At 40.3% G+C, this 15377-nt stretch overlaps 1 protein-coding gene across 4 annotated transcripts in view; it reads right to left on the bottom strand.

Moving 5' to 3' along the window:
* The window catches only part of DCLK1 (doublecortin like kinase 1), a 347460-nt gene that overhangs the window by 31149 nt on the left and 300934 nt on the right, over window positions 1-15377 (bottom strand). For 3 of the 4 annotated variants that reach the window (XM_060234697.1, XM_060234695.1, XM_060234699.1), the window contains 3 exons: window positions 12743-12800; window positions 11742-11861; window positions 4802-4948 (listed from right to left, as the gene is read on the bottom strand). In XM_060234697.1, coding sequence (XP_060090680.1) covers window positions 4802-4948; window positions 11742-11861; window positions 12743-12800 — 325 coding nt within the window. Of the gene's footprint in view, window positions 1-4801; window positions 4949-10335; window positions 10935-11741; window positions 11862-12742; window positions 12801-15377 lie in introns of those variants that run through there. The other variant, XM_060234698.1, reaches the window with a different exon arrangement.

Genomic DNA, 15377 nt, shown 5'->3' with positions numbered 1-15377 from the left:
TCAAAGAGCTGGACTATATGCAGCTCTCTCTCCTTGATTTGTTTTAAAAAAAAATCAGGGACAGTGTCTCATGTGTCTTCCTCTATCAAGGAACTTAAAGACATAAATAAGTCTTCACTGTGAGGCAGTAATATTTTAATTGTCTGCCCTGGCAAAGAGCAAACAATGTGGATGATCATTTAAAGCTCATCTTACTCAGAAAGTAAGCTCTTACAAGTTCTATTTGCCTTTAAGCCCTGAAGGGCAATTAAAGAGATGTGGATTAGTGCAAATTACCCACTATGTAGTGCTTTCACTGTTTTAACTAAGCAATAAAACTGTGTAATTGTACAACACTAATTGAATCCAGCTACACATAATTGTGCGCTACCATATGTATCCTATTACTCTAAAGACTGTCCATATTTTCTGAGCTGCTCTTGTGATCGCTGCAGATGGCAACAGTCAGAGAAGTTGTTCTCCTGGGCTTATTATATGGCTATAAAGCTATCCCTTGATTTGACAAAATAATCATGTTAAATAGCGGCAATTATGAAAAATGCTCCAATTAAAATGGGGGGAAGGCATGCCTACTAGAGACCAGACAAACTGAATGTGGAGGTGAAGGGTTCCAAATGCAAACAATTCCTCATAGCCTTCTTTTTTTCCTGGCATGCTAAAACTGTGCAAAATATCCAGGTGATTAACAGCACATGCACTAAAAATAACAGACGTCTTATGGCACCTTAGAAGCTTTTTTTTTTTGTTAGCCTTCACAGTGTCACAAGACTCATGTTTATTTTTGTTGCAACAGACTAAAAGAAAATCCTCCATGCCCTAAGTAGGGGTCAGTCACCAGAGCTTGCCATAACTTCCATGTGCATACACAAACGTGTGTGCATGTGCGTGCACATAAAAATACAAAAATTCCAGCTGCCCCTCTGGAATGATTACAATTATTTGAATTTGATATTAAAACGGTGAACAATAAATTTGTCATAGACTAAGCAGGTCTAGTTAAGATTATTTAATGCACTTTTGTTATCCTGCAATGCATCCAAAAAATCCTGGCTGGGATTGCCATCTCTCGGGACAGTTAAGTTTAGGAAAGGGAAATAGCTCAGCAGAGATGTGATACCAGAATTCTTTTTATGAAACTGCCATTTACTCTGGGGGAACTGATCTCTGTAGTCTGGAAATCAGTTTTAATTCTGGGAGAAATTCAGCCCCTCCTCTCCACCTTGAAATGACAGGGTATAAGCTTTCATGTGTACAAACACTTCTTCAGATACATTAAAAAAGACTTCCTCAAGCTCTGACATGGATAGCCCTGGCAAGCCCAATCTCATCAGATCTTGGAAACTAAGAAGGGTTGACTCTATCAAGTACTTGGATGTGAGATCTCCTTGTATTCAGCCAACGTTCTGAAAATCCTCCAAGCTCTAAGTAGGGGTCAGTCACCAAAGCTTGCCATAACTTCCAGGTGCATACACACATGTGTGTGCACATAAAAATACAACCCCCCCCCCCCAATTTTAAAAAATAGAAATAGACTTCCTCAAGCCTTACACATAGATAGAGGATAAGTTTATACCCAGTATTCAATTTGTTGGTCTTAAAGATGCCACTGGACTCAAAACTCTTTTTTTTGCTTGCATTTTATCTATATTTTAATGTTATATACACAGCACACATGCATGACTTTATACACATGTGGCCAGAAGTGTGATGATGCTGTTCCTCCCTTCATTCACAGATAGGAATTTGTAATATAGACATTTATTTCAATGTAAGTCCATCTGAAATCCATTGGTCATGTTGTATGCTATGGACTAGAGTATAGAGTGGGCATATTATTTTTAGCAAGTATCCATTTTGTTGCTTTTAAAAAATGACTTTATGTGGGCAATCCAATCCAGTGAGCTCAAAACAAGTAGACCAGACTCTGAAATGAAATGCTGTAAACCACAATATGATCTGGGCTGCTTGATGTTTTAACACAGTGTTGTTTTGAACACCTTATTGCTCTGATATATTTTTGTATTTATTAAAAAAAAACCAAGAGAAACAGCATACCCACAAACTTCTTTTTGAATGCAATTGTTCTTGATGGGAAAGTTTATTAGCTAGGAGTCATTGTATAACATATTCCAATAGCATAGGGCTATTATATGTGTTCTGGGCTGCAAAATACTGTCTAACAAAATGGGAGGGGGGACAACCAACCACAAACAACTCTGCAATTGCACAATAGGTCAGCGAGTACTATTTTAAGAGGGAAACAATCTAAGGGAAAAAAGCTTCAGGCTACTGCTGTCAAACTCTAGGAAAGTTTGAATACAAAAGCATTGCAAGCGTTCCCCCATGAGACAGTCTCTGGAATTCTAAGAAACAAGATTCTAATGAACATTGACATGTGACTCCTATAACTTATGCATGGAGCAGAGCACCAATCCTAACTATGTAGCAAAGAGACTGCCATATGGCAAACAGTGCATCACACACACACAAAACTCAGATGACCAAGAAGCCATCACATGAAAGTTGACTCTATCAATAGCTGTGAATGGGTCAAGGTATAGATTTTAGCCACAAGAAGAAAGAAGCTGCAATGAATTAATTATAGAGGGATGGGCAACAAATTTTCCCATGGGAGTGAACAAGAAATGAAGCTATATTAACTTCAGAAGGGAACAATTATTAATTTTCCAGGCACCACCAGAGATATGGGTAAATTTATAATATGTATAGGACAGAAATGCTTTTGCAAATGATTTAATATGAGGGAACCCTATACCCATAGCTTAATGGCATTGGATGGTGACAAAAACACTGTTATTCTAAAAGTACAAATGTGGCAGAAACTGTAGTTAGATTTTTCCCCTCCTGTATCACTGTGCTTCATATTTTCACTGTCCTAGCTTACATCCCATCTGTATCCTTGATAATGTTCTTCTGTGATTTAATGTATGGTTATTGGGTACAGAAATGAATTAAGTTGACTGATCTTCATTACTGACTTCACAAAAGTAGCAATCCTTTCTCAGCTTTCTAAGGACACACTCCTACAGTGGTTCTGGTTTTAAGGCAAGTACTATTGCAGATTCCTGGGAAACAGAGACAAGACTGGTTAAAAATATAAATGAGAAGAGTGGGCTCACAACTTGAAATACTTGGAATTAGAACCCTGATCTTCAGCTGATGTGATGTAAATGTGAACTTCGTTATAAGAACTTTGAGTCAACAAAGTGGGTCAAACCAAAGGCAGTGATAATAAATAGTTCCCTGTATGTCTGTAAGTGACATCTACAGCACCCATCAAGACAAAGGTATACAGAGCACAGTGACTATTTACATGTAATTAATGAAAAATGCTTCTGGAATTATAAAGGGATGAGCAGTGGAATATTATGATTGTAATAGACACAGTGAATGGTTAATGTGTTAGCCTGGTCTGAAAACCTTGATTGACAGGAGTTCAAATGGAATTGAGAGTGGCAGTTGAGAGTGGCAGTTGAGGGAGGGAGGGAGTTCAGTTAAGCAGAGCCAAGGATCTCTTCATTACGAAATAGGGAAGTGGGACCAGTAGTCCTTCTCTGAGGGAACTTCCAGAAAAAGGGAGTGATCCTTATCAAGTTTTTTAAAAAGAAAACTGGATCTTGTGTGCATGTCCCTACCTTCACAGACTTAAATGATCTTGAGACAAAGAAATGTATGCCTGTTTATTTAAGCAGTGACTGCCAAGAGATCTCTCTCCACAGTTTTAAAGACCTGTCTATAGAACCAAACAGCTACTTTATTGTGACAAACTATCTGTTGTATATAGCAGGGGTGGTCAACGGTAGCTCTCCAGATGCTTTTTGCCTACAACTCCCATTAGCCCCAGCCAGCATGGCCAATGGCTGGGGCTGATGGGAGTTGTAGGCAAAAACATCTGGAGAGCTACTGTTGGCCATCCCTGGTATATAGTTATACAAAATTACCTCATTCTTGTTATCTCTTTATGTGCCAGATTTAAACCTGCTACCTACCTGACTATTTCCCCATAGAAGTGAATTAAAGTAATTTATTTGTTTTGAATAAACATCAGCCTCTTATGTGCCATTATCAGACATACAAACAATTTTTTGTATTTCCTTAGTTCCTATGCTGGGTCAGCACATAGCTATATCTGAGCTGTGGCTCAGTGGCAGAGCTTCTACTTTGCATGCAGAAGGTATCAGGTTCAATCCCCAGCATCTCCAGTTAAAGGATCCAGCAGTAGGTGATGTGAAAGACCTATGTCTGAGACTCTGGAGAGCCACTGCCAGTCTGAGTAAACAATACTGACCTTAATGGATCAATAGTCTGATTCAGTATAAGGCAGATTGATGTGTTCATTTAAAAAACTGGATGGGACATACAGAAAAATGAAGAATAAGGAAAGGAGTTATTTACTCAAGAGAAGGAAAAAGGGAGGGGGAAATTGTTATAAGGACATTTTTAAAAAATTAATTAAGGTGGATTGGACTGTATGGTACATTCAACAGCACAACTCCCCAATGGCCACACTACATATAATACATATATTTATATGGAACAAATACTTGTTTCTATATATAAAACATAACTGGTGTAAGAATATATTATTTATATATGAATATATATGTTATTTAGAAAAATAAATATATATAAATAAATATAAATAAATATATAAATAAATAAATAATATATGTTATTTAGAAAAAATATCCAATGCATGTATTTTGATGAAGTTGTGAGGCAGAGGAATGAGAACAATTACATTTACAGAAATCTCCATCAAATGCTACATTTTACTTACCAGTAGATTCTCAGGTTTGATATCCCTATGAACAATATTCAAACTATGAAGATACTTGATGGCACTGGCCAGGTTATACAGCATCCCACTGGCATCACGCTCTGTATATTTGTTTGTAGAGGTAATGGCATCAAAAAGATCTCCTCCCTGAAATATATTAATAGAAATAGGAAATAAATAATCCATGGGCAGGATTATTAATGTGATCTCAGAGCAAATTAGTAATGATATAGTGTCATTTTGCTTAAGAATATCAGATAGTCAGATCTATAACAAAATGAAAGTCTAAAACTATAGTGGGATTCCCTCACAGTATATATGCCTTGCAGAGAACTACAGAGTAAAGCAAAGTTTATTTTCTCTCCACAAATTGGGATTATAAATAAGGACGCTTTCAGTCATGTTCCAGTCATGAGAAAGAGGAAAGGCCCATGTTGATCCCACAAACAACAGAGAGTTGCTGTCATCTCTGAATGCATTCTATGTTATATTCGACTGGCTGCAGAAGTACTGATATGTTTATATTTCTTCTAACAGTCCTGAATCTATACTAAACCTGGGCTCAACAAATCATAGGTGGCAGGTGCCCTAAATATTTCATTGTGGTGCCCACTATTTTCAGCAGTGATTCTTTGTAGAGAATCTTGGTGATCTACAGAAGTTCATTCATCATTTCACATAAGAATGTTTTGTTGTATAACACAGAAATGCATGCACATGTCATTGTTGTTTTATATACTAACTTAGTACTATTCAGCAGTGGAAAATGAATTCATTTCTTAATGTTGCTTTCTCTGCTGCCTCCAATATTCAATCAAATGGAGCTTTTAAAAAGCAATAATGAAATTATGAGGGGAAGAAGAAGAAAAAGAATGTAAAGATGAAGAAGAGGAGTAGGATTAGGAATGATACCCTGCTGTTCTCTTGGAGTCTCAGAGTGGCTTACAATTGCCTTGCCTTCCTCTCCCCACAAGAAAAACCCTGTGAGGTAGATGGGGCTGAGAGAGAACTGAGAGAACTAACAGACCTAAGGTCACACAGTAGCTGCATGTGGAGAAGAGGAACCAAACCCGTTTCTCCAGACTTGAGTCCACTACACCAAACTGGCTCTCAGTTTGGAGAGAAGTCAAGTTAGAGTGAAAGCAGGGGTCTTCAACAAGTAGTTTAGGAGCTAATAGCAGCTTGTGCATCCCATAAAAGAATAAGCAGACTCCGCCATTCAATCTTCCTAAGGATACATTTTACCAAAGGAGCAAAACTAATTCATTTCACTCGCTCCATACTGATAAGCATCTGTTTTGTTTCACACCCCTCTGTGTATAATATTTATGCCATCATGGTTGGGGATGGGTCCCATGAAGTCACAATTACATGTTGAGATTCAGCATCATCACACAATTTTTCTTTTTTTATGAAAAACTTTAAACAAAATTCCATTACTTCTTATGGGCAATGAAGGGCCCTGTGTTAGAGGCCAGAGCTGAGACATGGGAAACCTTGCTATCCAGAGACTGAGGTAAATTACTCCATCAGCTCTGCAGGGTTTTCAGCCCAGAGGCAATATTTTAAATCAGTTTATTCCACTAATGCGGAAATGCATTTGGAAATTACGTGTTAGGTAAAATGTACTCTTGTTACAGTCAAGTAGTTTGCCCTGATAATACTAAGTTAGAATGCTTATGTTTTTATATGTATTTTAAATGCCTTAATTTATGTCCTGCTTTTCCTAAGTAAATTACATCATGGTTTAAGTATTTCCTTTCTTCTGCCCTTTAGGCTATTCCAGAGGTCCAATATCCCGCCCTTCTTTCTCTCTCTCCTGGAGAACACAGTAAGGTTTTGAATGAAGAATTTGGAAGGTAGCCTAGAATTAACTAAGGAAGGTGTGTATAGAACTCAGTCAGTTTTGTTCCTATCTGTGGAGAAATTATTCTCTGCTAGTCATAAATAAAGGGATTAAACTGTGGCAGACAAGGAAAATACGTTTTCACTTATGCACTTATGGTTAAGAAGCTTTTGGGGTTGGGGACAAGGAGTTCCTAACATTAGGCTTTTGAGGTTTTATTTTATAACATGTTAATTGTAGCTAGAATACTTTATTTAAAAGTTTAAATTTATCCCAAAGAAAATTTTAATTAATAGCTTTAGTTTAAGTAATGTGTTCTATAACAGCTTAGCTCAATTTTATTTAGAAGACAAATAGAATAAATTCTCTAAAGTAAAGTATGCAGAAGGAGTATTATGAAGCAGGTCTACTGAAAAGTAAGTCTCATTTGAGTCAATGGGACTTAACTGCAAGAAAAGAGTTCTTGGGATTGCAGCCTTCAATTTGGATCCAGATTAAAATTTCCAATAATGAAAGGGAGGGAGTGGAATTTCTACCAATTCCATGTTCCTGGTGTAGATCCCCAACATGAGTGGCAACCCATACTGTTCTTGAAGGTTCCCAATCACTCAGAAGCAGCATCAGTGGAAGGGAAAGGCAAAAACATTCTGTTCCACTAACATAAGTGCCTTGAATGAGCAGAAAACGTAGGCTGGATAGAACCCATAGTCATCTTGAGATGGAATTTTAACAGAATAACATTGAAAGCGCCCCCCCCCCCCCAATACAGCTAACACTCCTTCCTGCAAAAAAAAATGTAAACACATAGAAATAATCTATTTTTCATAGAATATTTCTCTATAGAGAGAAGGGGAAAATGCAGTAGTGATCTTTTAAAGTATTTCTTTACAGTAACTATTGTTCTTTGATTAGCAATATGCTAAAGATTAATGTGTTTAACATTATTTGTCAGTAGCTTCAATAAAAAGTTTGATAAGCCAAGCTGATTTAAATGTGTCTTTGAGTAGCCAAGAGATCATTGTCTAATGGGCATTTATTTTATTTTTCCTTTGATGCTGCTCAGAGCAGTGGCGGGAAACCCTAGCTGAGGGATGGCAACCTCATCAATAACAGTTCTTCAGTAAGAAACATTTGCACAAAAGAAAAAAGATAAAGAAACACAAAAAGGAATATCTCTTACACAATTCAAGAGGCCAATGTCATCCTATCTGTGGAAGGTAAATTACAGATGTGACATTCACCACTTTCCACTCTGGCCTCAAATTATCTAAGTTTAATGGTAAGTTAGCAGGAACAGTGAGACTGCTGTGGGAACCTTACAGTCACAGTTCCTTCTTCATGCTCCTTCTGTCTGCACTGATAACAAAATTCAGAACATTGGAAGATTGCCTTGTTCAGACTCACCAAAGTCAGACAGAGGGTCACTAAAAAAATACCAAAGGGTCGAACACTAACCCTTAAATATAATTTAATCTAAATTTCCAGCCATGACTTTGAAGGTTTCCATTGTAAAAAATAAGAGCATTACGTAAAGCTCAGCTACCAGACCTCATGGGGAGAAATAACTAATCCATAAAAATGAAAATTCAGATGAATATGACAACTGAAACGAAGAAACAAAGCCAGTCAAAGAATAAAAATTAAAAAGTAGGATAAGATAGATACTTGGGGTGTTTCACACTACACTAAATAATGTGTTTTTCAACTGGATAAGAATAGCAAAAATCCAGTTGCAAAACAACTGAAGAAGTGTGCATGCACATGATAGCTTATACCTTGAATAAAACTCAGTTGGTCTTAAAGGTGCTACTGAATTAAAACTTTTCTATGTTAGCTAGGAGGACTGGACACAAGAAATGTGATTTAATTAAATACATACCACATTCTTTTGTGACACTGCTGGAAAACAAGGCAAGGAGCCATAGATGTTTCCTAAAAAGCAGTCTGGGGGGCATCATGATTAGAGACTGAGGATTCTTTTGTTAGCATTGTTAAACTGATTATTCAGAGGAGCCTAAGGTCTTAGTGCAGGGATGGGAGGGAACTGTTACTTTTGGAGGGAAGCTGAACAAGCCAAAGCTTGTACTCCACACCAGGGTTCCAGAGAAGGCCTAAGCGTGCCCAATCAGGGGAAAGATTGAAACATAAGTAGCCAATCAACATCTAGGCTCATACTGTACCCTGATAGGCCCTTAGGCCCCTGTAAATAGCCAATCCATGTACATAGTTAAGGACCAATCAGAAGGGGGCAAGAATTGTATAAAGGAGTGGGAGGTTTGAATAGAGCTCAGTCTGTGTTTGTGTTCCTGAAGTAAAGCTTACTGAAATCACTCTCCGACTCTGGTCTCTTACTGCGTCGACCCCAGTACTTTACAGTCCCAAAGGTTGTATGTGGCCCTCAGGGATTGCTGGGCTGAACCGAGCCATGTGGCAGCCTCTCTGGGGTCTGGCTGGCAGCGAGGATCGTGGGGCCCAGCTGCACTGTGCAGCAGCCTCCCCAGGGCCAGGCAGGGATCACAAGGCCCAGATGTTCTGTGTGGCAGCCTCCCTGGGGCCTGGCTGGCCGGCCAGAATTGCTGCAGGGCCTGGTAAAGTTACTGTCACCGTTCAGTTTGCACTTGATTATTCCAGATGGTGTGGCCTAATATGCTAATGAGTGTGTAACCTAATATGCTAATATTAGGGGATGTGGTCTAATATGCTACTGAATTCCTGCTGGGCTTTTTCTACAAAAAAACTCTGGACCTATGCATTTGCCTAGGGCTGCGGGCTGTTTGTACCAGATTAGGCTCTCCCCACATGACTTCAAATAGAAAAACAATTATTTGTATTAATTTTGCCAGCCTGAATCGTTCTTCCTTGGCAGAGCACTGTTTTTAAAGTTGATAATTTTTATGGCCTGCGAATGATGTTATAAATATGAATATAGCCCTTGGCAGAAAAAAGGTTCCCCACCCCTGCCTTAGTGGCATATTTGCATTCCTGTCCACTTTCCCTGGAAGCCTTCTTTGCAAAGGCAGCAAACAGATAACATTCCCTTGTGTGCTTGGATATAATTCCCAAGTGTGTCTGGATATATGCCAAAATCCTACACCAAAACATTTTCAGTGAATTAGCAAGACTTCAAGGAGAAAACGAGACTACAATATCATTTTTACTTCTGTTGACTTATGCTTCTTCATCCTATAAATTTTCAGGTCTTCACCCAAGTCTCCTTTTATCTAGTCTTCTCTTAGCCTTTGCATCTGCTTAATGCCCTGTTTCACTTTCTTAGGTATATCTGCTGTTGCTACAAGGACTTGTTTTGCTGTCTTTATTTGAGTTTCCATACCTGTCAGTCACTTTTGAGCTGTTTTCTCTTCCCCTCCACTAGAGTATTACCTCTTTGCCACAGAGTAACTGGAAACATTATGAACTTTATTTTATACTGCCTGAATCAAGGCCTTCAAGAGTTTAACTCTGCAGGCAACTATCTTTAGCTCAAAATTTAAATGATGTCCCGGAGGCTGTCTTAATCTGCCAATTTTTGCTTTAATAATTTGTATAGCAGATCGTCTGCCATTACAGGGGATGGTCCGAGGATGTTTTAGTTTTCACACCTAATCCCTGCCTCGCCCTCCCTTCTTGGAATCAGCATCTGAATGCAATTTAAAAACAAAAACAAAATACCATAATCTATGCACACAAGGCAAGGCAGTAACCAATTATTTATTTACAAGCTTACAATGTAAATGCTGTAACATTCCTTTTCTGATGTGAAGTTGAAATGAGATCCTTAAACAGCAGGAGGAAAACCCTATCATAAATCATGCTTGTTAAAATAACTAAACCGGTGCTAGGCTTGAATAATAATTTGGTCTCACTATGTACAGTGGCAGTTTGCCAGCAACCAGGTCCTTTCTCCTCTCCACAAGCACGCCTTGCAATGTGTTTATATTTGTATTTATGAAGTGCTTTCCTCACACTCAGCCCCTTTCCCCACAGCTAGTGACGTGGCTTGCCATGAAATGAAAGTGTGTTTGCAGCAGCAAAGGCCATTTATATCAACATCTTGCTGCCAATTAATGCAAAGTAGTATTTGCCAGTAGTGATTTGCTACATTCAATCCTTCAATTCTTGAATATCTTTCCCATCTGTGAACTTGAACTTAATTTAAACTCAGGTCTTCAGAAACCAGTCCATAGCAGATGGTTAATCAGTTGCAACAGTGCATGCTGTGCTAGGGATGCAGCCAGCAGATGCTGAATCAACAATTCACATCCTTCCAAGTATGTAACTATTTCAGTGCTTGAAAAATAAAACATGGCAATCATTCAATTAGCTGTTTGATCACATGTTTAGTGATGGAAGAACCAACTTACTCAGCAAAATGTTATCTCATGGGTCAGAACAGCTCTCTTGGGATTTTGCAGCAATAGTCTATTAAACCATGTGTTTTTAATCTGCATTTTTATTTCAAATGGGTTGCACCTAACTTAATAAAAACTTTTTTTAAAAAAAACCCTCCAAAGACACAAGTTAATATCAAATATTATTTCAGGAAAGGAGAAGTTCCTCAGTTGAATCTGCCTTTTCCATGGTTTCACAGTAGAACAGCTCCATTATGATTTACTTATGTATATGCGCATGCATATCCATAAAAAGAGATGCTGGTTTATTCTCTCCAGCAAGCTTGTCCAAGCAGGTTGGCACTTGCAAATCCCTGTGCTCAAGGGCAGACTGGCCTTACAGGTAAATTTCCTAGTAGGCCACTGCCATCGAAGGTCATTGATGGCCAAGCTCCAATAACTCTGGCACACCTCAGGGCCCACTTGGTTCAGACCTTTTATTGGTCTTAGCTCACCAATTCTCTCCTCCTGTACTGCTGCCATTTTGTGGGATAAGGCTAAGGATGAGATAGTGAATGCTGATGGCACCATGGAGTTCAGTGGCCCTTGAAGTACTGGCTTATAGCACCACAGGGGCTGCTCAGCTCAATTTGCTCCAGAGCCATTTCCATTTCCCAGTCTGCTGCTGCCTGTGCTGAATCAGAGGTGTGTGTTAGAAATCTTGATGAATCAGTAGCAAATGGCGCTCATTTTGCAGATGTGTTACCTTCACAAGCTCCATGACAAGGTATAACTCAGTAGGCATATCCATCTCCTCAATCAGAAGAACAATATTAGGATGCTTGACCCTTCTTAAAATAGATACTTCATTTTGGATCATGTGCTCCTGCCACAAAACAAACATTGTATGAGAGAAGAAAATGGGAAGTAAGAATATATGAAGCGCCCTGCAATATGAGACCCAAGTGTGCCTCAATTAACACCGTCCATTAACTAGTATTAAGAGATATGTTGCCTCTGAACATGGAGGTCTGATGTCGCCATCATGCCACTGACAGACTTGTGCCCACACAAATGTATAGAATCTGTAGGAGAAACCAATCAATCTGTGTCTCTTCTCCTTCTACTTCTTGAAGAGAAATGAGGACATATTTACAACTCTCATAGATTTCAATTTGAAGTTTTTAAACCCTTAATGCCTGCACCAATGCCAGAGAAGAGGCAACAACAGGACTTCTACCAAAGATTAGGAGAAAACAAAATAGGGAAAGGATTGTGTTTTGGTTACACAGAAAAGTCAGTTGATCATTTAACCCCATTACAATTCTAGTAATACAAAACATATTTTTCCAATCGGCGAGAAACATAATGGTCTTCATTTAAATGTATAGTTATAGTATGGTTAACACCAGAGCCCATTTAGTTTGTGAAATACTGCTCATTAGTATCTATTTTATATATATAATTATTGTAATGATTTGTGTTTCACTATTCCAAGTAGTATCTAATTATTATGAAAATCAAATGCTTTAATTACAGGAATTAAAATGATGAATAGTTAATCAGATGTTTAACCACTCTGCAGGTAACTGGCCTTCATTTATTTACTGACAGAAAAGAGAACTCCGTCTAAATACCTGCCAAGTTAACCTCAGTCAGGATTCAAATGTTAACACCAATTCCAATTTACCTTCAATTTAAAAAGTTATTTGAGATAAATGTTTTGTAATAGATAATATGTTCACATGGTAGATATTCTTTACTTACTTTTCCTCTACATTTACTTTTTTTGATGATTTTCAGAGCATATTCTCTACCAGTTGACCTAATAAAAGCCAGAGAATGAAAGAAGAGAATACAAAGGAACGTAAATATTATCAATTATTTCAGTCAAAGTTACTAGTATTGATGGAGGGCTAGGGAGAACCATCATGGACCTTTACCCTGCCACCTCCTTTCAGAAGACATATAATATTTAACTAGCAGGTATGTCACTACAGCACACATATGGCACCTTGATCAGCTTCCCAGACAAGCCCCACTGAGTGACTGGAATACTGTACCACTAGTTCCCCCCTCCTCCACCATTGTTCTGGAAAACAATGTACAAAAGAAAGAAGAAAATAGCAGGTTATAGTTTACCAGAGGTCCTTAATATATTTCAGTTGAGTTATTTTAATTAAGTTTTAAGGAATGTACTTAGAGAGCAATCCTACCCCGGTCTACTCCATGTGGCTTACTCTCAAGAAAGGATTGTAGTCAAAGGATTCTACAAAAAAAGCCCAGCAGGGATTCATTTGCATATTAGATCACACCCCTTGACATCACCATTGTTTCACACAGGACTTTTTGTAGAAAAAGCCCATCAGGAACTCCTTTGCATATTAGGCCATATCCCCTGAAGCCAAGCCAGCTGGAGCTGCATACCTGTGTGTTCCTGCTCAAAAAAAGCCCTGATGCAGTGTTAGAGATATCAAGGTCCAAAATCTGGCTATGTTGGTATAAAATCAAAATTATTTTAAACAGCCACAAATAGATTAAAGATAATAACCTCCCTAGATAATATCCACCCTAGGTATGCCTATGTATCCATGCTCATTTTTTGTTTGCAAAAGTCTCAGTTGAAACAAAAGTAGTAATGAATTTATTGATAATATATCCATTTTAATTTGTGTTTTAACAGCTAGTATAATTCATATATACAATTTACAGCTTTTATGGGGAAAAACAGATAAGCAGAAATAATTGTCTCATTTTTCTTTACTAGATTTGTATTTCAAATTTTCAATAGGGGTATTATTGTCTCACATTTTGTCTTGCTCCCGAAGTGAAAAATGAATACTGCAGATTATTAAGATTACTAGAAGAGATATGTAAAAATTTAAAGGCCAAGTTACACACTTTTGTGGAAGCAGCCATATGGTGCTTCTTAGCTTCAATAAAAAAATTAAAATGAATAAGCACAGATGTACAGATTTTGTGGTTTACTTTAGTCTTGTAGCTTTAATTTTACAGCTCTCTCAGGCTGAAAAAATCTGCACTACAAGCAGGAAATAAATACATGTGAGGTAGAGAGAACAATCTACTTCATATAATAAAACTATTGTTTAATCAGGGGTTTTTTAAAAGTTGGATATTGGCTCAAGCTTTAAAAAACCCGGATATAACATTTTAAATTAAATTAAATAAAAATATATGCAGTACTTTGTAGCAGAATAAAAACTTTACAGATTGAAGCACTGGGGGCACTCTTCGGTATCCAGAGTATCCCAGGATCAATGCATTTCAGTGCAGGCCTGGGAAAGACTTTGCCTTTGATGTTAGAAAACTGCCACCTGTCAGAGCAGATAATATTAAGCTACATGGCCTAATGGTTGAGAATAAAGCAATTACATGCATTCACGTGCACTATGCCACACTAGGGTGGCCAGACCGTCCCGATCTCCCGGGACATTCCCGGATCTGGCCACCCAATCCCGGATCCCGGGCTGCCTATACCGGGACCATTAAAGGTCCCGGTTTAGGCAGCCCAGGAGCCGGTGGGCCGCGGGCGCGGGCGGGGAAGGCGGGGAGTGAGGGAGGGAGCGTCCCTGCGCCTGCGCAGGGCCCCTGCGCACGCGCAGGGACGCTCCCTCCCTCACTCCCCGCCTTCCCCGCCCGCGCGCGGGGCCGGCAGCGGTGGGGGAGGCCTCTCCGCGGCCTCCGCTGGTCGCTGGGGGCCTTCCAGAGTGTCTGGAAGGCCCCCAGCGACCAGCGGAGGCCGCGGGGAGGCCGCGGAGCACCCGGCGCTGGTCCGGGAAGGCCTTCCAGAGCCTCTGGAAGGCCTTCCCGGGCCAGCGCCGGCCAGCGAAGGCCTCCCCGCGGCCTCCGCTGGTCGCTGGGGGCCTTCCAGAGTGTCTGGAAGGCCCCCAGCGACCAGCGGAGGCCGCGGGGAGGCCGCGGAGCACCCGGCGCTGGTCCGGGAAGGCCTTCCAGAGCCTCTGGAAGGCCTTCCCGGGCCAGCGCCGGCCAGCGAAGGCCTCCCCACGGCCTCCGCTGGTCGCTGGGGGCCTTCCAGAGTGTCTGGAAGGCCCCCAGCGACCAGCGGAGGCCGCGGGGAGGCCGCGGAGCACCCGGCGCTGGTCCGGGAAGGCCTTCCAGAGCCTCTGGAAGGCCTTCCCGGGCCAGCGCCGGCCAGCGAAGGCCTCCCCGCGGCCTCCGCTGGTCGCTGGGGGCCTTCCAGAGTGTCTGGAAGGCCCCCAGCGACCAGCGGAGGCCGCGGGGAGGCCGCGGAGCACCCGGCGCTGGTCCGGGAAGGCCTTCCAGAGCCTCTGGAAGGCCTTCCCGGGCCAGCGCCGGCCAGCGAAGGCCTCCCCGCGGCCTCCGCTGGTCGCTGGGGGCCTTCCAGAGTGTCTGGAAGGCC

Source organism: Heteronotia binoei, chromosome 3 (assembly GCF_032191835.1).
Source record: "Heteronotia binoei isolate CCM8104 ecotype False Entrance Well chromosome 3, APGP_CSIRO_Hbin_v1, whole genome shotgun sequence".
NCBI lineage: Eukaryota > Metazoa > Chordata > Lepidosauria > Squamata > Gekkonidae > Heteronotia > Heteronotia binoei.
Note: the sequence above shows the minus strand (reverse complement) of the source record. Positions and strands in the feature narration are given on the sequence as shown.